The sequence below is a fragment of the Mchenga conophoros genome, linkage group LG14 (assembly GCF_057382185.1).
Source record: "Mchenga conophoros isolate Kocher_MC1m ecotype Shallow Benthic linkage group LG14, M_conophoros_male_GT1.1, whole genome shotgun sequence".
NCBI lineage: Eukaryota > Metazoa > Chordata > Actinopteri > Cichliformes > Cichlidae > Mchenga > Mchenga conophoros.
In genome coordinates, this window is record NC_140539.1 from 25,213,528 (window position 1) to 25,237,300 (window position 23,773).

Below are 23,773 nucleotides of genomic sequence, written 5' to 3' on the forward strand. Positions count from 1 at the left end.
TCTGCTGTGCTTACTCATGCAAAAAGGTGGCCTCTGCATGCGGAAACTCTGTGCATGTCCTGAAAGTTAAGCGGTGTGGTTTTTATCTTCCGTTATTCATATTCAGACAGTCTGAGGCTTCCAGCAGTAAACATTTCTTTCGCACAGGTTGTGCAGCTCGCTTATTTAATAAGCGTTAAGCGTGGGGCTGTAAATCATCAACAAGACTCCACAAAGCCTGCACTGTGGCGGGATGCTGCAGGCCCGCCCATATTCATGCGCAATAACTGCGCAGCAGCGCTGATCCTGAGAGTGGCGCTGCTCTAAAGACATTCGGGTGGTCCTATGATGTGAAGATCTGTATTTTTTCTTTCTTTTTACAAACAAGCACGTTTTTTTTTTTGAAAGAAAGCAACACATCCCACATTTAGGCTGCACAAAAGGGGACTCTGATGTTTCCTTTTTGTGGATTTTAGGAAAGTGAGCGCTTTTTCCGGGGGAGTCAAACCGAGTTATTTTTTTCTCGATAAAGAGGAAATGCTACACTCTGGGGGACGCATGATGTGAAATAAGTAATGCAGCCAAAGAGATCTCCCCCAATAAATGCTTAGCCCTTTAACCCAGAACGCGATCGCCGCCGGTGAGAGGCTCATGTTGCCTCCCAGGTGTTTTTACGCGCAGCCTCTGCACGCTAGTGAAGAAGAGAAAGCATAACGGGGCCACAGACGGAGGATGGTGGCGGAGATGGCCAGCTGCGGTGCGGCTTGCCACCTCGAGGATGGGTAAGTTGTTACTAGATCAGTGGAAAGCGTTGCTGTGCGCGATCCGCGGCGGTTTGTGTTTTTCAATTGTGAACAGTTTTGGGCGAATCGGCGTGGATGCAGAGCTAAAAATCTCGCCTCTCGTCCCCCACGCACAGGAAGTGGGAGTCATTGTCGCTGTAGTCTTTTCGGGGCTCATCTGCTCGTGCATTTCATGAAACAATAACAACAACAATATATGTCTGCCTAGTTTTCGCTTCCTCGTTGCAAACACGGTCTGTTTAAAATCTCTTTGTTGGTGTCTGTGCGCTCGCGCCGCTCTGTTGTTAAACATTGTGTGTGACAACAACGTATCACCGAGCTAGTTGGTAGCGCGTGCCAAAGCTGAAGCTGTAAAGCAAAGCTTATGCAACAGTTTAGTTCAATTAAAAACACACAATAAACATCGGTTTTCGTTCACGTTAATGCACAGCCTCACATTAAAGTGCAGCGCAGAGCGAAACACGACAGTGCCCACGCGGCTTGGTGATGCTTTGAGATATTATTCGGCGGGTTTTAACCGACTGTACTCTTCTAATTCATACAGTTGTCTTTAGTGATTCTGTTATATTCACCATCAGTTCATCCGTGAGCCACAGACAGGTGAAGTGATACTGATGACTCATTGTCATCGGAGCTACTGAGTTACTCGCACGGCATCACGCCCCACCTGGCAGGAAAAGTCCCCAAACACATGATCAGATGCCAAAAGACCTTAAAGATCTATGAATCTGTTAAATGTGATAGAAATTAATTCCAACTCCAGCTTTGTTTGTGAGGCTATAGCAGGAAAAGGCCAACTTTCACTTTATGATTTGATTAGAGATTTCTAACTTGCTGTAAATGCAATAAAAGCAGTAAAGTCTGGACAATAAATGACCGGGACAAAGGGCGGCTCTTTTGTTCCACTGCTGGTGCTATGTGACAGTTGTTTATCTATACACAAACGCACTCCTCTCTGTGCTGTTTGTGGGAAGCTGTTGCGACTGTGACATGATCCGGGCTTTATCTTTAAGCAGAAACAAACAGACAAACCACACAGAAGTTTGAGTTATCGAGTATGTTTTTAATTTCTAAACATGTAAGATCATAGGAGGCATGAGGACTCATACAGGAAGAGATGACTACTATTACCATGGCAATGACCCCAGTGGTGTTGTTGTGAGACTGTATGGCAGAGGCGCTGATGAGATGACCTTGAAGAGAGAAAGAGAGAGAGGAAAAAAGTTCAGCTTCCTGGACAGATGTTTAAAAACAAAGGAAAGCCTCAGCTCCTTATCAGGCGAAACAGCCGCCAAGCAAAAGAAATAAAGTATCACTTCTTGATCTTTGGTAATAATCCAGGCTTCCTGATTCATTTGCTTCATTTGGATATAATTGCAGCAGAGCGAGAGTGAGACAGGAAAAAACAAAGGCTGACCTATTTTTTCTTTTAACACATGCTGGTGGTGAACTCGTTCTTCTTGTGGGGTTGGCTTTTTTTTTTTTTTTTTACCCTTGAACAGGCGTGTTTCGTCTTGCTCTGACTGCATCAACAGGTTGCTCCAGTCTTCACACAGCATATACGAACACTTGGACAGCGTTCGTGTCTGGCTTTGTTTACAATGAACCGGCTGGTGTTTACAGTCAGGAAGACTGGTATCTAATATCTAAGTCTGAGTGCTGTCACTGAATATATTATTGCAGCATTAAGAAGAATATAGGAGCAGTACCATACTGCAGATGCTTGCAGTGATGTTTAGTGTGGTGCGATCTGTTTATCAGTCTTTTGCTTATATTTGATAAAACTTGTCATGTGCATAAAAATGTGTAGGACAAAGTAACAAAGTGCTTAAAGTCAATAATTAGCGAGCTAACATTGTATGATTATAATATTACACAATGGCCCTGAAAATAGACAGCCATATTTACGCTCTGCTTGATGCTGTCTTATGATAAAGCCATAAATGAAAAGAGTCTAACCTGAGTTGTTGAATGGGAAACAGACCCAGCCTGTATGTTTCCTCAGCTCTTTCCTTTGCTATCAACACTGCTTTGAAAGCGTTTGAGAGAAGGGAGTTTCGTGAGAAAGTGTGATGCAGGCCGTTTAGCCACACACTTCCTCTTTGACTGATTTACTCAGCCGTACAGAAAAGGAGAAGTATTGGCTACTGCGTGATCCTGCAGCTGCACAATTTTTAAAAACAAAAATAAATAAAAAAGCACTTTGAATCTTACACGGCTGGAGAATTCTGTTTGATTTATATTTGTCTGAATGTTATCTCTTCTGCCTTACAGAGACGGCGATATCCCCGCACCTGAGAACAAAGGTAAACACCAGCCGGTTCATTGCTTTCCTGCCCTCTCTTTCAGCAGCTCTTCATGTTTTCATTTTCTTTGAGCTCTCAGTTGTTCTCTTGCTATTTGAAAAGTGTTCATCCTCATCTATTTATCACTTCTTGTATTTTGTTTTACTCGTCCTTTCGTTATATTTTCCCAGCTGGCTCACCTTTCCTGTTTGCTGTCCTTGTTTCCATATCATTTGCATGAAAGGCTTGAAAGCTGCTGCTTCATGATTTGAATCTCTTGTAACACCGTATGCAAAAGTTTCGCTATTACCTTGAGATCTGGTGACTGTGGAGGCCATTTCAGTACAGCGAACTCACAGTCATGTTTAATTAACCAGTGTGAGATAATTTGAGCTTTTTAATATGGAGAAAAAAGGTTCACTGTGGTCATAAAGGGATGGTCACCAACCAGGAAAATGTTACACCTGCCAGAAGTGTTGATGCCAGGCAGGATGGATCCATGCTTTCATCTTGTTTTCGCCCTACCTGACCCTGCCATCTGAATGTAACAGCAGAATGTAAGACTTATCAGACCAGGCAATGTTTGTCCAATCCTGTGTTCTAAGCTAACGGGGAGATGATGCTGCAGCCCATTTTGCATTCAGATAGCTCGAGTGTAACGAGGTGCAAAAAGCAGTGAGGCCATTCTCCTCTAACCTCTGACATCAACAGGGCATTTTCAGCCAGAGGACTGATGCTCGCTGGATATTTTCCCCTTTTTTGGATCATTCTCTGTAAACCCCAGAGATGGTTATGTGAGGAAACCCCCAGAAGATCAGCAGTTTCTGAAAAACTATTCCATGTTTAAAACCGCGTACATCACCTTTTTTCCTCGTTCTGATGCCCAGTTTGAATTTCAGCAGGTTATCCTGAATGTGTCTACGTGCCTAGATGTTTTGACTTGTTGTCAGGCGATTGGCTGATTGTGGTTACAAGCGATTCAACAGGTGTACTTAAAAATTGGCCAGCGAGTGTATGTTACCATTCTGATATCAGGTACACTGTAAATCGATATCAGTCTGATCCTGACTCGAAGCTGGATTGGATATCACATTTCCAGTGTTTGGTAGTTTAGTCTTATTTAAAGTAGGAGAAATGTATATTTAGATTCACTAAACATCTACAGTCTTTCAAATAATATTTCCAAAACATGAATTCCAGTATGGATCTGACAAAGCTGACTTATTTTGATAGCTTTAAATCTACTGGTGGAGTAATGAGTCAGTTAATAAGTCACAAAAAGAACCCATTAACCTCTTTCTGTTTTTTTTCCTGTATTATGGTTTTCAGCCAGCAGATGGCAGCTAACACCTTTCAATACTAACCAAATCCTTGAGGTTGCACACAGCCTCTAGCACTCTCTGCATATTTGTGATTGCATCTGCATGTGTGCATCTGTGCGGGCACTTGCTCTCCACCTTATTTGTCAGCCTGATGAAGGGAAGCAGCCATGCCCAAACGACAAATAAGAGGGATGCCCGCTGGCTCAGCTGTGAGACAGCAGCAGCAGCAACAGCTGCAGTGAATGAGATAGGCCATAGGAGGCATATGAGGACAAGGGAGAGAGGCATGGAGAAGAAAGTGCAGGGAGAGGTGAGGCAGACAGATTGAGCAAAGTGAGACAGAGAGATTGATGAGGGAGGCGCTGTGAGCGGAGCTGCAAAGACAGCATCTGCTTGTTAGTCTAAGATAAAACTCTCTGGGCCAGATGAGGAGGGGCTCCATCCATTAGCCAGCCTGGCGCTCGGCCACATGGCCCGGTCCACGGACAGTCAGTGCTGCTGGGAAGAGAGAAGCAGCAGCAGTTCCTCTGGACCCCATCTACGTAAATGTGCCAGAATGTTAATGCATTGCACTTATCACAGGCTTGTTCACGGGGTGCTGCGGTTCAGCTGCCGTGAATGACGCATCTATAAAAAACTGCTGGTGTACTTCAGCCCTGCTCAGGGCTTTTTGGTGACTAATATGAATTAAAACCACACACTGCACGAACCTAGAAGTAAACTAAAACTGGAGGTTTCTCACTGGGGCTGCACCTGTTCTAATCCTGTACTTATTTTTGTGATGCATCACATGCTTCACTCTAGTTTTTTTTTTTCTTTTTTCTGACTTTTAAACCATGTGAGTGTTGAGCGCTTGAGGCTTACTTTCTCTTAAATAGGTGTTTTTCTTTGTGGGGGAAGTAGAAGAAGAAACGGTCTGAATAATTTAGCTTTCCCTCGATTTACATACTATTGGTTGTTTCTATTTTTACTGCAGGATTATGGTTGCTTTTCTGGTAAAACAACAGCAGCTTTTTTCTCTCTGACAGCTGTCAGGGTCCTGGGCAGTATGACTAAAGAGGGGGTTGATTATCAAACCATTTAAAGTATTCTAGTTTCCGTAGTAGTGATGATGCCATAATGACAATCACAATGACATATGTGTAGTAGTGAGTAATAAAATTGGGGGAAATAAATGTTTTTGGATTTTCTCACATTTTGAAATTATTGCATCAGATTTTTCTAAATAACCAGCAGCCGTCTCAACGTTTTCACTAATCTGTTTACAGATAATCTGGCAGAAAATGACAGCAGCGGTTCAGGTAAGCACAAATATCGCACTGTGCAAAAGTCTTGAGCCACCCCTCATTTCTTTATATTTTGTTTACAAAATTGGAAATGGGTTCAGCAATTTATTGCAACGTTCAAGCACACATGGAAATACTACATTTGAGGCAAAAATAGAGTTGAAAGTCAGTATTTGGGATGACCAGCTTTATTCTTCAACACAGCCTGAACTCTCTGACCCAGCTTTCTTGTAATTCCTTCAAGTAGTGTTCAGAAATATTTCTTCACGCTTCTCGAAGAACATCCAAAGCTCTTCTTTGGCTCTGGGGGGGCCAGTCCATGACTGATGCTGGTTTCACTCTGTGTTTTTCTATCCAGGTTTGCTTTTACTACATTGGCATGTATATGTTTCATTGTCAAGCTGTGCCCCCAGACTCTTTCCAGATGGCATAGCATGGTGGATCAAAGTCTGATGATACTTTTCTGCTTTTGTAATTCCATCAATTTTGGCAAAAATCCCCTATGACAGCATCTCTTCTGTTCACATGATGATTTGAACCAAATCTTTCAAATTTTGTTGCCTCTATTGCCCTTGCAGTTCTTGTGTAATTTAGCACACCCCAAGTTTTTCTTCCTGTTTCCCCTTTCTTAAGTATTTTTTCTTATTTCTTAAGGACGTGAATTTCAGATACAGTTAATCCGCTATAGATGGTTTTCTAGCTCTGCCACTTCTTTTGGCCAGTTTCCTCATATTTGTTTTTAAGTACGTCATGATGAAATATGTCAAATCTTTGGCTAATAGCTCTTTGAGAATCACCTTGCTGGTGCAAAATACTGTTGTATGTCTGCTGAACTGTGTAAACATTTGTTTTGTAGATTCACCTAAAGGGATGGTACAACATTGTGGCTGCCTGCTAGTGACAAAGGTCCTAAATATACAATTTAAAAATTGGTTGTAGCAAACAAAAACATTCTTCTGAAAATAAAGTTACAAAACTAGAGTGAAAATTAGGTCTTTTAGATCTTTGATAGACTTTCAGGAAGCCAGGAGAACCGTCGCCATAGTCCACTTTAAAAAGACTAGACCGCATGGCTCCCTGGAAGCAATATAAAAAGAAATAAGTGGTGCTCAAGCCTTTTTTCACAGCACTGTATGTTTAGCCAGCTGTGGCATGAATCTCTTTTATTTTTTATTAAAGATAAATTCTTTTAACACATACTCTGCACATCGATTTGTTGAACAGAAAACACAGGAACATCCACCGACGAGAGCTCAGAGGACGAAGACAACAATTCAGAGGAGGATGAGGCTTATGGTGAGAGCCACATTTTCATAACTTGATGGAATAATTTTTCTTTTTGGAAAGGACAATGAGAAAAATCACACTCTTGTTTTCCTTGGTAATATGAATATCCAGACAGCAAGTGTCACCTTTGCTTTGGATAGATTTAAACACCTTTTCTTTATTCTTCCAGCTCCTCTAAAACTCGTTAAGCGACACGTTGTTTAATCTGAATAAAACTGTTGCTAAGATGACACTCTGGGGCAGTGACGTACTGAAGTTTTGTCATCAGGTGGGGGGAAAAACCCAAGATAAATTGTTATAATTAGTGAGTTTCACAGGTGCTGTGGGCAGACTTGGTTTTGACCTTTCCCTGCTTCTGCCCTTTGTGCTAAGTTAACGAGCTGCTAGTGGTATCTTTTATATTAGGCGTTGTTTATAAAGTGCCGATTTTTCTCAAAGATGTCCCAGGAAATGAATGCATGCTGCAAAAAGTTGAACTATTTCCATTAATATTCCTGCTTCTTCTTTTCCTTGTCATTTAATCTTTCAACAGGAGGCACTGAGAGGGATGGAGAAGAGGAAGGTAAGATCTGTTTGACTCACCAGAGTCACTACTTCATGGCTCCTCGTGTTGCCGCTGATTAAATGAATGAGTTTAAAGTCAACAGAAGTGCCTGTTTGATGTGTTGCATTTTGGTTTCAAGAGTTTTCTATAAATCCTTCAATTTGCTTTGTTTCCTATCCAGAGAATGAAGAAGCCCATGCAGGAGACTCTATAAACAGTAAGACACACCAGGAAATAAACTCTTATTTTGCTTGTTTGTGTACATGTAGATGTTCGTGCCTGCTTGTAGGAGCTGCCTAAACCTTAGCGATGACTCAGTAGTCTATGGTCACAACTGTGTTTTACTGGCAGTAGTACTACATAATTATGTCACAAATATCAGATTCAGCTGGCTTTTTAATTAAGGAATCAAAACTAAAATGTAACTGAACACACTCCACCCTCTCGCAAACATCCACACACTCGCGCACACACACACACACACACACACACCTTGGGACTGGCTGCAAAATTTGTTTGTGGGATATCTCAGAGGCTTAAAATTGGATTTCAGCCTGTAAGATTCTCATGTGATAGTTGCTGATCAGAATCCATTTACCTCACAGAGGCAGGTGCTGGACCTGAAGCAGGGGTGTTAAATGGGAAAGGTAAGCCCATGCCAAGTAATGCGCTACGCTGCACTCATGATAGTGTTGCCCGGCTCATGAATAACCTCTCGTTTGTTGCCATGTGTGCTGACAGATGAGAGGCCCTTCAAGTCATGCTGTGAAAAATGCAAAGCCGTCCAACAGGTGAGCTCAGAAACCAGGTGCTATCTGACAAAATGCGATTTTACAGCTACCGTTTAACTTCGTCTGACCCTTAATTCTGTCTTCATCACAGGGTTACACCCTGAACAAAGTTCAACACAGCCAGGCTTTCTGTGCGTTAGCTGGCTCGACAAAACCTGAAACCCCTGTTAGAGATAACGGGTGTCAAGGCGGCAGTTATCAGATTAAGCTTCAGGCCTGAAAAAAGGATTGTTTCACGGGTCATATCACTCTTTTACACACAAAATTACCCCAGGAGTGCAGCCCACTCCAATCAGAAATATTATCAGATGATGTAAAACACTGTAAACACTGTTGAAAATAAGACAAAGATTAAAGCTGCAGAGAATCCTTAATCTTGGGATTTATCACACATCCCTGAAAACGCTCCCTGTGCTGTTTCTTTCTAAGGTGACGGCTACACATTAGACCTCTGAAACTTAAAGCTTATTGTTCCAAAGCCTAATAATGGAGACGTGGAGATTGCTTTAGTTTGTCAGCAGATCAAAGTGAAATTAGTTTTATCGATCGAATGTGTTTTCTCTGTTTTAGTAGCTACGTTAAAACATTTTCTTCATCACCAAACTAACACATGCACATTCCTGTGGCAATGAGACACACGGTTTGTACTTTATTCAGTAGTTTTTAAATCATTCTGTGAGAAGAGAAGAATCAGTCTAAACTTGGCACTTTCAGCTGATTTTAAACCCAAACTCTGAACATAACCTGCTGCTGACCAGGTTATATTTGGCATAATATAATACGGTGTTTTAGCTGGGAAAAAAAAAACACTTTTATGACACAGAAAACTCTGATTTTAAGCTTGAGACGGCTTGCTAAGCCATTAATCTTGCTTTGTAGCACACTCTTTTACCTGTTTCTGTCCTTACTGTGTGCTTTGCTGTTGTTTGCTTTTCACAGAGCCATGGCAGTGAGCTCGTTACCCCGAAGAGACTGTCCAAGGGGCGGTTGCAGTAAGTGGAACATTGTCTCCATGCATCATGCTCACGTTTATTTTGTTCAGCTCTGATAGCTCAGCATCACTGACTCTGTGTTTGTGTCTTTCAGGGTGCAGCTAGAAGAAGAGGGCACATATGAGTGTTCGGTCACTGGTCTGGTTTTTGAAGCGTCCGAGCGCGTTCTTGTGCGGTACTCTGTCTTATCCTGGTCCAAGTTTGGCGCCTTTCTACATGACTCCTGGAAGTTTGCTGGACCCATCTTCAATGTGGACACAGTCAATAAGGACGCGTCTGTCCTCAAGTCCATCCAGTTCCCACACTCCATCTGCCTTGCTCGTAAGCTCGTAGGGCATTCACCCAGCACATTTACGCTGTGTGAATGAAGCAAGAGTTCTGACTCGGTACAACAATAACTACTCAGTTTAAATGTGAAATGTTGTTTTTCTGTCTTATATCACAGATACTGACAATGACATGACATTCAGTGTCCTGCACATAAAGGGCAACCGTCCAGTCATCGAGCCTACAGTGGATCACTCAGGGAGCCACGTTAAGTGGAATGTGACGTCCCTATCGCCCGTTGGTCCCATCATTCAGACGAGCCAGGCTGTAGAGCATCATGGGGTGGTTCTGGTCTACAAGCAGCTCACCACTGACAACAACAGCTACAGCTTCCACGTTTATCTGGGCACAAACAGTGCGTCTGACATCAAGGTAAGTGGTGTTTTTTTAGAAAGATCTCCAACCAGCTCTGTTTTGGTTGTCAGTAGACTTGCGGTGTATTTCCAAACCTGACATATGGTTTTGGAAATTTGGTCAAATTTAACCAAACCCTCCTCGGGTTTCAGGATCCTGTTTTCTTTCTCTATCTCTGTCTTCATTTCCACAACATCCAGTTAGAGCACACTTCTTTGAAACGGGCATTGGCAATTGTTAGTGACACGATTTAAAAAAAGTGCCTTGTTTATTTTCATTCTTAAAAGTGTAACTGGGATTCAGCACTTCTTTCCCCTCCCAGTATCTGTTTCTGTTCCATAACGAAATACTGCAGTTACCTTGCACTAACGCAGCATGCACATGGTTACACAAGGTTATTTTCTGATCATGCCTGACCACAAACACACATGTTTAACAAATGCACATGCTAAACCCAGACGACTGAGGACAGTAATCAGTTTCACATTTATAGAAAATGCATATGTATGTGTGTGTATAGATATAAAACCGTTAACTGCCCACTTTTAGAAGAACACGACCGGCCAACGCTTTGACCGACTTCTCATGATGTTTCTCTTAAAGTGAAAAGTAAATTCTGTGTTTCAATTGAGGAATTTTTCTTTACATTGAGTAGAGTTCAAAAATAAAACTGCAGCAAAAATACCTTCGTTGCAGGAGCAGCACACAGAAATATTCCATTCATGAGACCATCAAAAGTCTCCTTGTGTTTTTCAGTCACGGCCAATTCTTTCTGGACGAAACTCCAGAAAAATACCTCACCATTGAAATTTTGTAGAAATTTGTTCGAAATGTAGCTTCCACTTTTTGTTAATTAGTCGAACTGCCAACAGCTTCAATGGTGCAGATTTCCAGGATTTTGTATTTCAGCTACAATTTGTGCTACCGGCCTTAGTAAACCAACTGTCATTTAGTTATTTACAGTGAAGCGCAGGGTTTGTGCAGGGAAATGATTCGAGTATTCATCTTCTTAAAACAAAGAGTCATATCAAAATAAAAGAAAAATGTCAGTGGCCAAAATAGTGTTTGTGTTACTGTAAGTGTACCGTGTAAATATGACAGCTACATGACATTAAAGCTGTAAAGCTGTTGGTGTTTTTCATTTTTTTTTTAAAAACTTGAACTACTGAACTCACTCAGGAAGTGTTTGTGGTTTTGTGAGCATGTGTGTTTGTTTTTGAGGATGTTGCTGGTGAATAGTCATTCATTTATTATAACCTAAAAAAAGGGCTATTTCTAAAAATGCATTGATTATTTTTTTCCCCGTATGATGTCTTTTTTTCCATTGCTGCTGTTTTCCCGTCGCTCTGTCCTACCGTCATTCACCGTGAACTCTGAGTCCTTATGAGACGCCCTCAGTTTAGTAACTTCTCTGTCATCGTTGCCTACAAACTGAACTCCAGCTATGTTTTTTTTAAACTAGGATATAAAGAATCAGGTGCGGGGCTACAAGACTCGCTACATTGAAATAGTAAAGCCTCCCACGTGCAAGCTGGACGAGGGAACGTATCGTCTCCTGAGCGAGCCGGAGGGAGACATCAAACCTCAGGTGTGTGTCTCTCAACAAATCTGCAATTTACGTGGATCAAAAAGCAAAAACCTTACACGTCTTAAATTTGGGCTTTCAATGTGATCTCCTTGTGCACCTCAGGGCGGCTTCCAGCACTGCTGCTATTTTTGATTGCTCAGTGTTAGTCCCATTCTGTCCACATTCAGCCAGCAAGGCAAGCTGGATCTTCTTCTCCTTGGTGCAAAAATGGTGACTCTAATACGAAATATTATTTTTTGGAGAAGAAGACTTCATCAAATGTTCTCCCTCAGATACTTGAGGAGATTAGAGTAGCATTAGAGTCTGCAATGACAAATTTACAACAAACAACCTGATGAATATCTGGGTGGCTAAAAGAAAGACAAACATGTTCCTTTCCTGTGGATTCTTTAACTAGAAAATGCTACTTGGTCTGTTGGCCATAGCTGGAAAGCCAGCTTTCATTATCTTTGCTAATCCACGACGGGAAAGTCTCGCCAGGTTGACAGTGAAGTTTGATGTCTGCACAAGACACATTGGTTAGAACTGGACTTCCACAGAAAGATCTAAAAATAGCAGGAGAGCTAGAAGTAGTTCAGACTCGTCCAAAGGTGCTTTTTGATTTGATCTCATTTATAAGATTTTGCTTTTCTATTTCACTGACTACACAGCTAAGTTGTGTCTGTGTGTCTCTGTACAGGAACTGAAATTCACCCTTGCAGTCACTAAGATGAAGGGCTACTTTGAGGCTTTCTTTGAGCAGCACCCTCCATTTAAATTGTCTCTCATAGAGATTAACACTGAGGAGACTGTATGGTCTGCTACCATCAGAGAAGGTACCGGTGCATGAGTCTTACTTTGGAGACACTTTTGTCTTTTGGAAGTTTGTGTTTGTGTTGACCGAAAACCGAATAAACCAAAAAGGATTCACTGGTCCACGTCCATCTTTTGCTCTTCCCTTAGGTGACTGTGTGGATAACACTGAGAAGAAGCCGCGGAAAAGGACAAACAGTATGCTGGCTCTTTCACTTTTTTGTAATCCGATTAGACTTTAGCACGTTTTTAGCTTGAAAACATTAACTGATGTTATATCTGTCTCTGAAATAGGCAGACAGAGAAGCAGCAGCCCCTCAGAAGACGAACTAGCCTTTAAAAGAACTCGAATGCAAGACGAGCCAGGTATCTTTAAGTGTCTGACTGTGATTTCAGCAAAACTTCATGAACAACTTTATGGCCAAGTCAACAGTTCACACCTGAACTATTCCAGATATGCCTAAAATCTTACTAAAAACAAATACCCATGTGTTTATGTGCATCTTTCTCCAGATGGAGTGAAAACAGCGGCCACTCAGGGCCAGGACATGTCAGAGAAGCAGCTGCTACAGGTGGCCAAGCGGCTCGGGAAGGAGTGGAAACAGGTGGCTATCTTTCTAGATGTTACCTCCAAGGAGCTGGATAATATCCAGACAGCAGAGACAGATGTGACCATGCAGAAGTTGAAGATGCTGTTGATGTGGAAGAACAGGAATTCGGGAGAAGCCACGGCTAGGAATCTTTTGGAAAGTGTGAAGGAGCTGGATGACTTGCCAAATGAGGTTCATCAGACATTACAAGGTACAACACTGCAAACCTAAACAATTTAAGATGGTGATGAATGCTCGTGAAGAGCAGGCATGTAAAAGTCAACCAATCAAATTGTTGTTAGATGGAAAATCAAACTGATCAACCTACAGAGGGCTGAATTCAGGGACACCCCAAAAATCAAAGTAAAAAAATAATCCAGCAGACTAGTCTGTGTTACCAAAATTTTATTGCAGGAAGTAGTTTGTATGACCCACACATGCTTGGTATCCTGAGGGATCTTTTCCCATATCTGGACTAGGGCATCACTGAACACCTGAGAGGTGCTCGATTGGATTTAGTCAGGCAGCGAGTCGGGGGTATAAATGCATTCACCTACATAGCCTCTCCACGTGTGATCGGGCAGCAGGAGGAAGCCAGTACCCACTGCACAAGTCTAGGGTGTGACAATACGATTCAAGGAATTCATCCTGATATCTAACTGCAGTCATTGTGCCGTTGCCTAACCTGCAGAGGTTCGTGCGTCTCTCAGACCATCACTGACCCACCACCAAACCGGTTAACGGGTAACTGAACGACGTTAAAAGCAGCATAACCTTCTCCGCGGCTTCTCCAGCCTCTCTCACACGTGCTCAGGGTAAGCTTGCTAAATAAGAGTCTCCTGGAATCTCCTCCATGCTCTTGAGACTCTGCCGGTCAATCGCAAAGGCACGTATTGACCTGCTGGGTCCAGGTATGGCCAACTGCTACCAGCGGTGACACTGACCCTAGCTGAGGAGGGAAAAAATGCGAGTGTCCTCAACCTGTAAAACATTCCTGTTTTATGGGTTGTCTCATTGTTCCTCCTCTTGCAACACCTGTTGTTTATTTCATTAACACCAAAGCAGCTGAAACCGATTAACAACACCCTCTGCTGATTAACTGACCAGGACAAAATCCCAGAACTTTAACTGACTTGATGCTTTGCTCAGATTAAAAAGTGTTCCTTTTCATTTTTTAGAGCAGTGTATACAAATAGCCATCTGCACAGGCTCATGTAGAATCTATACAAAAGGGACAAGCCTTTTGTTATCAGTATGCATAAGCTGGTAATGTTTGAGCAAGCTTCGGTTACATGCAGATAAACAGTCCTTTCCACGGAGCACAAAAGATGGATGCCATTTGAGAAAATGCATCAGATAACCATCAGCTATGGTCTGCTGATGATTTATCTTGTTTTTCTGCATTAGTCAAACAAATATTAGCTGGTGGAAAGGAAAATCTTAGTCCAGATATCCCCTGGATACACCAAAAGCCCAGAAAAATACAGTACTAGTGAGATGACATATTTTATTTGATGTATTTTTGTAGGCTAACCCTGGGACTGAGGACCACACCTGGTTCCCTTTGAAAACAAACAAACAAAAAAAACAGTGGGACTTTTCCACTTCGTGGATAATTGCAAAACAAAACTGGGAAATAAAAGGTTATGACTGTACATGTTTCATTCAGCAAGACAATCTTGACCAATTCTTGTACTTTTATGTGTTTTGGGTTTTTTCTTTTAGTATATTTTTACTTTTTAATAGGTGTAAATAATTAAAATCTTTTACCAAATGAGGCTCGCAAGTTTGCGATTCTTGGAGAAAAGTAAAATCCTAACATCGGAGTTTATAACTTAGGCATGTTCAGTGTGATGACGTGAATGTCTGAAGGATCATGAAACCGCTTGTTAACGAACAACTTTTACTCTAAAACAAACTGTAAAAAATACTCCAAGCTTCTGTTAGTCACTGACTTTATTTCAGGCATCTAACCAAAAAACTGTTCTAAAACCCATCACGGTTAGGACAGGGGAACCCGAAATACAAAAGGCTCATTTCCAGGAACCGTAGAATGGGACAGGCTCCCAGAGGCCAACTCATCAGAGTAGTTGTGTTTGCGATGAGCTGAAACTTCTTGCTACTTACCTAAATAAAGTATGCATGACAATCCCACCGATTCTATGTACTGCAGTACAAATATTACTGTCTCAGCAGCTCTTTCACTCTTTAGGTGAAGAGCACTGAAAATTCAAACTCAAAGGATGGTACAGAATCTTAATTCATTATTTGTTGTTTGTTGTTTTCAGATATGATGGTTAACGAAGCGGTAAAGTGAAAGGGAAAATGAAAATGAATTCCATTACTCTTGGATATCATCGGCGGGAAGAAACGATCTCAGGAACACAACAGAGCAGAGTTAACGTCTCCCTTCAGTTTGCATTTCTCTTTGAATATTTTCTAGATATGAAACTGATTTGTTTATAGTTCTGCATTTCATAAAAAGGAATCATTTCCTTTTGTTTCCCTTCTTTAGGTCAGCTGTAGTTTTCTTGGGTTCTGTGGTGAGTACAGAACCAACTGTGCTGTATCTAAGGATACAGAAATAAATTAGCTTACCTTTATATTTAAGCAGGTAAAAAAAATGACCAGTAGAGGCGTAGAGGTCATTGAGATGTTTAGTAGCTAATTATGTAGCCAGTAACAGATGTAAATGTTTGGTGCTGCAGTGTTGAAACTGCAAAGACATCTGGAAAAATCCATCCATTTGTGTGTGTTCTTTCACTTTTGAATGTTGGGCTTGTGGGAATTTTTATAAAACAATTAGGCATTATATCACGTGGACGTGAAAATGACTGTCCACAGAATTACAGACTGAACTATGAAACTAGTTTGTGTTTTTGTAAACTTGTCCGCACTATTTCCTGTAAATAGATTCCATTTCATTGTCACTCATGTTTTTTTAAAGCCAGTTATGTCTGTTTTTTGTCTACATGTCCTTTATTTGATGCGATAACCGTGACTCTGTAAAACAGCTGTGCACGAGGACCAGAAAATGATGCTGATTATGTTTAACTGGGAATCACGTCCTGCCCTCCGGAGGCTTGAATGCATTTCTTTTCTTTTCTTTTTTTTTTTTGTTTTTTTTCCCCCAAATGTGTAATCTTTATGAAAAACAAAAATGCAGCATGTTGGGATTCAGGGATAAATTTAGGTGTTTTACCTGTGTGAGTGCAGCTAAAACTAAGCAACGTATATTTTAATTCAGTTTTTTGAGGATTATTTCGCAGATCTAGACCTCAGGTACGATTAAGTACAATAAAATCAGCAGGAACATCTGTGGAAATCTTTCAGGTACCAATTGCAAATGTTTTTGTAAACATTATTTGAGAAAACCACAATGTTTCATTCAGAGAAAAGGGTTGTTTCCTTAAAAGAAAAATACCACTAACAGTCCAATTTATCCCTGTTACAAATGTGTTTGTTGTTGTTGTTTTTTCCTTTTCTTTTTAAACCATGTCAGAATCTCCAAAGACTTTTCATAAAACAAGTGAAATCACTGTTTGTTTCATCATTTTAAGGAAAGTGATCCGAATTCACACCAAAACAGAATAGTTCCTGCTTTTGATCGTGTCTCACCAAGTTTCAGCTGCTTAGTTTTTACGTAATATTATTAGAACGTTGTTCAAATAAAAGGAAACAAATCAGATCATGAAGAACTGAATACTGTGGAAAACAAAATCATCTGTTCTTTAAGGGTAAGATTCGAGCTCGAGACAAAAATCAAAGTTAAGATTGTTCAGGTGTTCCCTTCATTTACTTTTTGTATATTTTGAAACAGGCAGTAGCCTTGGCAGAAGAGATGAAATAACGAAGCGCTATTGACTGAAGGAAACAACCGAAAGTGTCTTACATGTCTCTTTTTTACTGCATTTCTTAACTTCTAACTGATGGTGAACAGTTTCAATCAAAATCACTTCAACTTTGATGCTTGATAACAAAATACTTTATTTAAATAACAATAAATAATACAACTGGAGATCAAATAAATAAATAGATGCAATAAATAAATAAATAAAATCATTATAACTCACGCCTAAGCGTAACGATAATTTGAACATTCTTCAGCACTTACTGAATGAAGATACTGGAGTTGAACCAGCTAGCTTATGCCTGAGTAAACTTCCTTCAGTGCAGACAGTTGTGCAGCAGGTACATTGTAGAACTTGGTCAGTAGTTGAAAGAGATGGTAGTGACTAATTAGGACAGCTTGTTCTGATGTGATAATAGAGATTTGATATTTGTTGTGCTATTATTTGATGAGGCTGAAGTTGAAGAGGTTGCAGGACGTTTACTTCCTGTGGTCTCCCGAGGAGATGTAGCCAATGGCTCGGTTGATAGTGATGGCTCTGATGTGGAAGCCTTTCATCATCTTATTCATCTCCAGCCGGTTGTTGTAGGACTCATTGCCCCACACTTTGGCATCCTGTTACAACAGGAGAGGATAGAGTGTGAATGCAGGACAATAAGGTCTCAGGAAAAGAAACCCCAAATACTCAAGATCAGTGATCCTAAAGACTGAAAGACAAGGTGTAAATATGGAACAAAGAATATAAAAATACCTTTGAGGGCAGGTTCTCTACGTCCAGCTGCGGAAAGCAGTTCTGTATAAACCGAGGAATATTTAGTTAGACAAGTACTTCCCAGGAGATTCAAACTATTTCACCTTGAAGTCTCGATGTCTCAATTTTAAAAAAGAAATTACAAGATAAACACACCTCTGTGAGATTCTTTGTGATTTCCACGATTGGGCTCAGAAGTCTAATTTCCTCTGGACCATTTTTGAGAGGACCTGTGAGGTAAGATGCAATCGCTTCGTGATAGTAGAGCAGGTCCTTCTTTATGTTCTTCAGACATTCAGTCTGTCAAAACAATGGGAAAACCCCGTTCAGTTTCAGCTACAATACCAACACATGCATATGAATCATAGCTTCTTTTTTATAGAATATACAGTGTGTCTGACACTGACCTCACTGAAGGAAGAATTTCTTTGTGTCACGCAACCTAAGTTCTGTGCAGGAAAACAAACAGACATTTAAAATCAGCAATGTTTACACTACAGTCATTTGAAGTTGCCCAACCAATTAAAACACAGTGAAAGCTGAACTGAAATTATGACAGCTGTCAGCTGTCCCCATAAACTGTGCTGCTTTGAGAAAAGGCTCACCTGAGTCAGAGTGGGTGCACAGGCCAGTACGGTCTCCCCAGTATTCCTCATCTCAATTTTTACCGATTGGATACCATCACTCAAATAAATCTGTAATACACAGTAAAGAAATTATTGCTACAGAGTAGAATAATCACGGATAAACGACACAGATACCGAGAAAAAAAAGGGAGGAAAATCAAGCAAAAATCACACGCTGCTGAGATTTGTACTCACGCTGTCCAGAGCTTTTGAGATGTTCAGCAGGAGCATCTTGTAGAAGTCGGCGCACTGACCGCCGGTCCCCGGGCTCGGTGCGGGCACCGGGAGAGCTTCGGATGTGCGCCAGCTCAGGGACAGCAGCAGCACACAGCTGGCGACGTCTGCAAGGAAAGAGAGAAACAGCCGTCAACGCACGAGTCTACACGGGCATTACGACACCCAGTTTGCACGAGCACGCAACAGAGCAATTTAAATAACAGCCTATCTGACTTACATAGTTGAATGTTCGCCATAAGACTGCTGATCAGATAGGGAACTTGGTCAGAGCTTGGTAAATCAGCACTGTTTCAGTCTCCGTATGATGCTGGGGTTTATATACTTAATAGCTGGGGGGGGGGGATTCCCTTAACTAAAACTAAAAGCATACATCATTATGTAATTTTTTGTATGGTTGAAAGAAAAACAAAAGATCTCTCTCTCTCTCTCTTTGATTAATAGTCTTAAATACCCAGCTCTGGGAAAAATTAATGCGCGATTTATGAGAGCATTTCCTATGTACCAAGGTGTAAAAAAGTCCACAATGATGAATAGCCTTCTAGTGAGGTAATCGTTGAGATCTTTTTTATATTAGGGGAAAATAAACAAGGAGTTTGCCGATGTGATTGTTGCAGATTGACAAGAAGCATCTATGAGGGGCACTTTCGATAAACTATATATACTCACAAGCTGAGATTCGTTCAGCATCCATGTCCAGTGCCTTTACTTTCAGACTATATATAGCCCACAGTCCTGGAAGCTGACGACGCCCTACCCACAACATATCAAAGTATAGTCAAGTGACGGCGTTTGCATATTTGCATCAAATCAAAACAACACGGATGGATGACGATGAAGGGAAATTAGTTTTTTAAGCAAAATTTTCAGTACATTGAAGCGCATGCACTGCGCAGCCTGTTCTCAGAAAGTGTGCAGTGTTATAAAGATGCAGTGCACGTGTACCATTTTATTCACTGCAGCAGTCTGTGCTTGTGAGGTGCACAGTTATTGCTTCCTGCAGACCTGGATGCAGAATAAATCATAAAAAACAGAAATAAAATAACCCAACTGTTGGTAAAAAGGAGCGGCTGATAGTAAACTAATCATAGCAGGGGCCAAACCAACATTGTGGTCTGTGGTGGTAAATTGTCAGTGGACTGTCATTAGGTGAGTAAGCGCCTCATTCACTTGTGGTAATTAATTCCACGGACGTTCTCCCCAACAGATACAACCGGGTGTCCATTCAGGCATGACTAATTACGCATGTTCTTGACCAACTGACTGATAACGTCAATGAAGAGGAGGTGGCATTATTATTATTATTATTTTCCTCGTGTTGAGGAGGAGGTGGTTGTGGTTTATGTCTGCTTTGTTTTCACTCATGCTCAAACTTGGAAAACAATGAGCAATGCCAACCAATCCCCACAGGGCAGGGTAACACGGTAGCCTGGCCATAGCGCTGTTTATCAAATCTATTAGAGAAATATCGGCTAAAGCTACAGTTTCTTTGCATAAAATATTAAATAATAACATTTAAATTACACAGTGTAGCCGCCTGACAATGTAGTCCCACCAGTATGATACTAAAATGCTGCTAAGGGACAGAGAATTAATTCACTGGATAATAAAAGTCCAAGAAAAAGTTTAAAAGAGAAGTTCTTCAGAATGGGTACTTTCTTCTACACTTAGATTATGTTCTATATATATATCAGCTCCTTTTTACTTATAAATTACCCTTTAACCACTCCAGCAAATGATATGAATGCTCCCAGTATCCATGAATGTAGTTCTGAACTGCGTATTTGCAAGTTTTTAAAATAGTTTTGTGTCGTGACACAGTGACTGTAGGTATTATTTACAAGAAGATAATTTTCAGGTGGCGTTTGGATATCAAAGTTAACTGTTAAATAACCCTACTACTTGAAACATTTAATTAAATAAATTCTCTTAAATTGGTTTTACTTTTCCGTGAAAGGAAAGTTAATCTATCCATTTTTATTTATTCATGTTTTACATGAAATAACAAAAAAGATGAAACAGACAGATGAGTGTTCATGTTCCGTGAAATGTGTATTTAACCTGTGTTAAATACACATTTCACTGAGGCTAATCCTAACGCTAACCCTGGAAGGTTGTGGATATGATCAAAACCTCCAGAACAACAGTGAAGGTGAGACTGTTTTAATGTCTATTTCATATGTGACAAATTAACTTTGAACTCTTTTTAGATGCTGTCTATGCTATGAGCTATCGTTCTGCTTTCTATCTATCCACAGAGGATCGGAGAATTACACAAGACTCAAAATGAGAGTAACGTGAAATTTTGAAACACACAAAGCACTACTTTTGTTCTCCTCTCTCACTCGTTTTCAGAAACTGCCGTCTACTGTGCTTACCCACTTTTGAAGGGAAGTGCATTCTCTGAAACTGTGGTCATCGTGTGGTTGAGAGGAGTTTCCTGGCCTTTGTCTTTGGACCATCAGACTTAAACTTACCATCACTCACTTTATACAATACAACATATGCTCAGATATATGATCCGAGAGTAAGAAGGGGAGATTTTCCAAGTAAAAACACTGTATTCATTACCAAACCTACAAGTCATATAGAACTATTTCTGTATCCTTTTACCTTTCACTGGACCACAAGTGGCCATTCGTTAAATATTTTAATTCCACAAACTGTCCTTTTTCTTGAGAAACAAAAATCCCTGAATGTGACCCAAAAGGGGTTGCCCAAATTGATATGAAGTCCCTTTAAGAGCAGAAACGCAACCCCAATAACCCTCGTAGTGAGAACTACGAGTGTCATGATGAGGCAAGACCGAAAAAGGGAGTTGAGTCATACTACGTGTGATGTGATGTCATATACTCTCACTGCTATTGTGAGGTTTTAGTTCTTGCACTCAAGGAGGAAGCTCAACTGAAAGCGCAATTTCATCTCTATGTTATGCAGCAGCAGCAAAAGCAGCAAGTAGAAGTGCACAGCAAACCGCCATATATGAAACAAAGTTTATTCTTTATTTTACATATCTGTACATAAACATTTCTTCCCTCAAATAAAGTATCTGAATACAGTAGGATGAAAACAATATTAACACACTTATTCATTTAAAATGACTCGTGTCAGAAAATCAACATTCACAAAATGTTGAAGAGCAATTAGAGTGAACGTATTACCAAAAAATCTACAACTCCACTACAAGGCAGGCATGTTTTCCTTTTACACTCTTATAGCACCTTCAAACGAACATTTCTCATCAGCTGAAAACGACCATTTGTGCAGAATAAAAACGGGTCGACTCTGAAATACTTTTAAATTACCGTCCAACTTAAAATGGTCTGAAGTTAGTTTTCCATGATTTTTTTTCTCATACAGCGTTGTTTCTTCTTTTTTCTTCTTTTTTTAAATCTCATGACTGACTTTCTACTAAATTTTTCACTATTATTTTGTTTTGTTTTTTTCTCCACAATTTTTGAGCTTGAACAGTCATAATTTAGTGGTGAATGTAGAAAGTTAAAAAAAGAAACGAGAGCAAAGCGAGGCCGATCACTGCACAGGAAGCTGGGGGACAGAATCCATGACGACACACAATCAGTTGCCTCCTCTCCCAGGAAACAGGACGTGCTACACCGTCCTTTGCGCTGGGAGAAAACCACAGAAGCGAATGAACGAGGGCGGCCTTCTTCTGTGCTGCTGCTACCGCTGAAGTCAGTGAGTTGGACAGAAAGGGAGATGGGGAGGTTCGGGAGCAGACAGGGAAGCAGCGAGGAGCAAAGTACTTAGGACAAGCGGGGAGGGGTTCGGATCGACGCGGGGCAGAGGTGGAATGGCTGGAGGGGGAAAGCTTGTTTGGGAGCAGGGGACTAAGCTTGGCATAGGGAAGCGGATTGTAGGTGAGGGTGGGGAGTGTTAGGGTGGAGGGTGCTTGGGTGGAGGTTGGGGTGGTGGGGGGCATCTTATTTGGATAGGGTTTTCTCAGCCAAATGTTTCTGCTGGCTCTCGGCATGCCTGGAAAGAGAAAAGTTTTATATTATATTTATATTGACACTTAAATGATGAATTAAGTGACTCAACAAATCCAAAGATAAACAAGAGCACTCAAGCAGGGCAACTCCCCCTGAAGAGCGAGGGCCACACTAAAACTTTGTCACAATATGATGAGCCAAGCCTGTTATGACGTTGCAGAGCATCGTACTAAAAACACAAAGTCTGCTCTCTCCACGCCCTTTCATACAACAAGTTACTCAAATTGGTTTCTTGACTTTTTTTCATGTCCCCCAAAGCCTAGTATGTTATTGGGGAGTTTGAAGATGATTAATAAAAATTGTGGATAATATAAAGTTTTTATGATTTTTGCATTTGGTACCACCCTGACAACAAATTGGTATCGATCATCACACCAAATTTAGAAAACTGTGGATGCTAGACCGCTAACAAAGAGACAGACAGAAACGGTTACACACAGAGAACAACACCAACAGCTAAAGCTGAATATCTGATCCCCACATGCCCTGGCTAACCTGCTGAGCCCGCCAGAGGTTTTTTCCTTTCAAAGGGAAGTTTCTGTCTCCCCAAGTGCTTGCTCATAAGGGACTGTTAGATCGCTGAGGTTCTTTTTATTAAGTTGAAAAGTTGAAAAGTCTTGACCTCTTAGTGTAAAATGTAAAAAAACTTCTTTGGTTTAAAAAAAAAGGAAAATCTACTAAAATCTCTTAGGTGCACAGGTGCATTGGGTGGCATGTTCACCTTCACATGCATCACCATTAGTTTCACTTCAGGAGCTACATGCACAGCTGAAAACAGTCCCTTACAAATGGATTACTTACTCACATTTGAGTAATGTTTGCTCAAAGGGGAACTCTGCACATTTAAGACATTAAAGCTTGCAAGTGTTTACAATTCTCAGGGAGAACTACTTCACATGTGATAAGAAGTTGCGCAAAGACTTTTACAGCCACTGAGAGAGCCGTTGAAGTTTGCAAAATCTGCGTATGAATGAATCCCTTGCGTTCTTTTTTATAAGTTAAAAAAATAAATAAATAGTGGGACGTGCAGTGAATAAATAGTTGAAAAGTGCTTTGCCACCTGGTGAGGTCCTCTATGTCAACCAGCATGGCGTCTTGCTCCATGTGTAGCTCATCCCGAATCAGTAGCAACTGTACGAGCTCCTCGTTGAGACCTGGAGAGATCGATAAGAGGCGGAACAGACACTGACCACAATGATACAGCATAATTTCATATTCAAACTACTGAAACTAGGGAAACACCACAATTACCACAACTGATCATACCAGTATTCCATTGTGATCCTAACAATAGATACTAAATCTACAAGAAACACTGGAAGTGATCCCCTCAAATTCCCATTATGGGTTCATACCATGGCC

At 40.9% G+C, this 23,773-nt stretch overlaps 3 protein-coding genes across 9 annotated transcripts in view; 1 reads left to right on the forward strand and 2 right to left on the reverse strand.

Annotated features, from left to right (window-relative positions):
* The first annotated feature begins 290 nt into the window (after positions 1-290).
* On the forward strand, positions 291-16,479 carry LOC146559823 (uncharacterized). Its single transcript, XM_085243599.1, has 17 exons — positions 291-761; positions 3,057-3,088; positions 5,658-5,690; positions 6,900-6,971; positions 7,495-7,524; positions 7,688-7,723; positions 8,112-8,153; positions 8,248-8,297; positions 9,237-9,289; positions 9,384-9,610; positions 9,735-9,988; positions 11,433-11,558; positions 12,238-12,373; positions 12,501-12,548; positions 12,645-12,716; positions 12,864-13,151; positions 15,229-16,479. Exons 1-17 carry the CDS (start codon positions 712-714, stop codon positions 15,255-15,257), a joined length of 1,578 nt encoding a protein of 525 aa, XP_085099725.1. The 5' UTR covers positions 291-711; the 3' UTR covers positions 15,258-16,479.
* Positions 16,480-16,917: 438 nt separating this feature from the next.
* il12a (interleukin 12a) lies at positions 16,918-21,239 on the reverse strand. Of its 2 annotated transcripts, none has more exons than XM_085243600.1 (7): positions 19,071-21,239; positions 18,363-18,508; positions 18,147-18,236; positions 17,949-17,990; positions 17,698-17,841; positions 17,542-17,583; positions 16,918-17,405 (listed from the first exon to the last, which is right to left on the reverse strand). In XM_085243600.1, exons 1-7 carry the CDS (start codon positions 19,165-19,167, stop codon positions 17,271-17,273), a joined length of 696 nt encoding a protein of 231 aa, XP_085099726.1. In that variant the 5' UTR covers positions 19,168-21,239; the 3' UTR covers positions 16,918-17,270. The 2 variants fall into 2 exon arrangements, with proteins under 2 accessions (XP_085099726.1, XP_085099727.1); XM_085243601.1 differs by lacking the exon at positions 19,071-21,239 and adding an exon at positions 18,622-19,059.
* A 141-nt stretch (positions 21,240-21,380) lies between these two features.
* The window catches only part of schip1 (schwannomin interacting protein 1), a 236,622-nt gene continuing 234,229 nt past the window's right edge, over positions 21,381-23,773 (reverse strand). For all 6 annotated transcript variants that reach the window (XM_085243594.1, XM_085243592.1, XM_085243596.1 and 3 more), the window contains 2 exons: positions 23,472-23,565; positions 21,381-22,394 (listed from right to left, as the gene is read on the reverse strand). In XM_085243594.1, the coding sequence (XP_085099720.1) occupies positions 22,343-22,394; positions 23,472-23,565 (146 nt within the window). In that variant the 3' untranslated portion in view covers positions 21,381-22,342. The remainder of the gene's footprint in view (positions 22,395-23,471; positions 23,566-23,773) is intronic.

Excerpts from the sequence above, each read along its gene's own strand:
- il12a (XM_085243600.1), bottom strand. The coding sequence starts at position 19,167 with ATGTTGTGGGTAGGGCGTCGTCAGCTTCCAGGACTGTGGGCTATATAT. Across the intron at positions 17,991-18,146 it reads GTGCACCCACTCTGACTCAG|AACTTAGGTTGCGTGACACA; the intron begins GTGAGCCTTTTC and ends TTTCCTGCACAG. Across the intron at positions 17,584-17,697 it reads TCACAAAGAATCTCACAGAG|AACTGCTTTCCGCAGCTGGA; the intron begins GTGTGTTTATCT and ends CGGTTTATACAG.
- LOC146559823 (XM_085243599.1), top strand. The coding sequence starts at position 712 with ATGGTGGCGGAGATGGCCAGCTGCGGTGCGGCTTGCCACCTCGAGGAT. Across the intron at positions 8,154-8,247 it reads AGGGGTGTTAAATGGGAAAG|ATGAGAGGCCCTTCAAGTCA; the intron begins GTAAGCCCATGC and ends GTGTGCTGACAG. Across the intron at positions 8,298-9,236 it reads AATGCAAAGCCGTCCAACAG|AGCCATGGCAGTGAGCTCGT; the intron begins GTGAGCTCAGAA and ends TGCTTTTCACAG.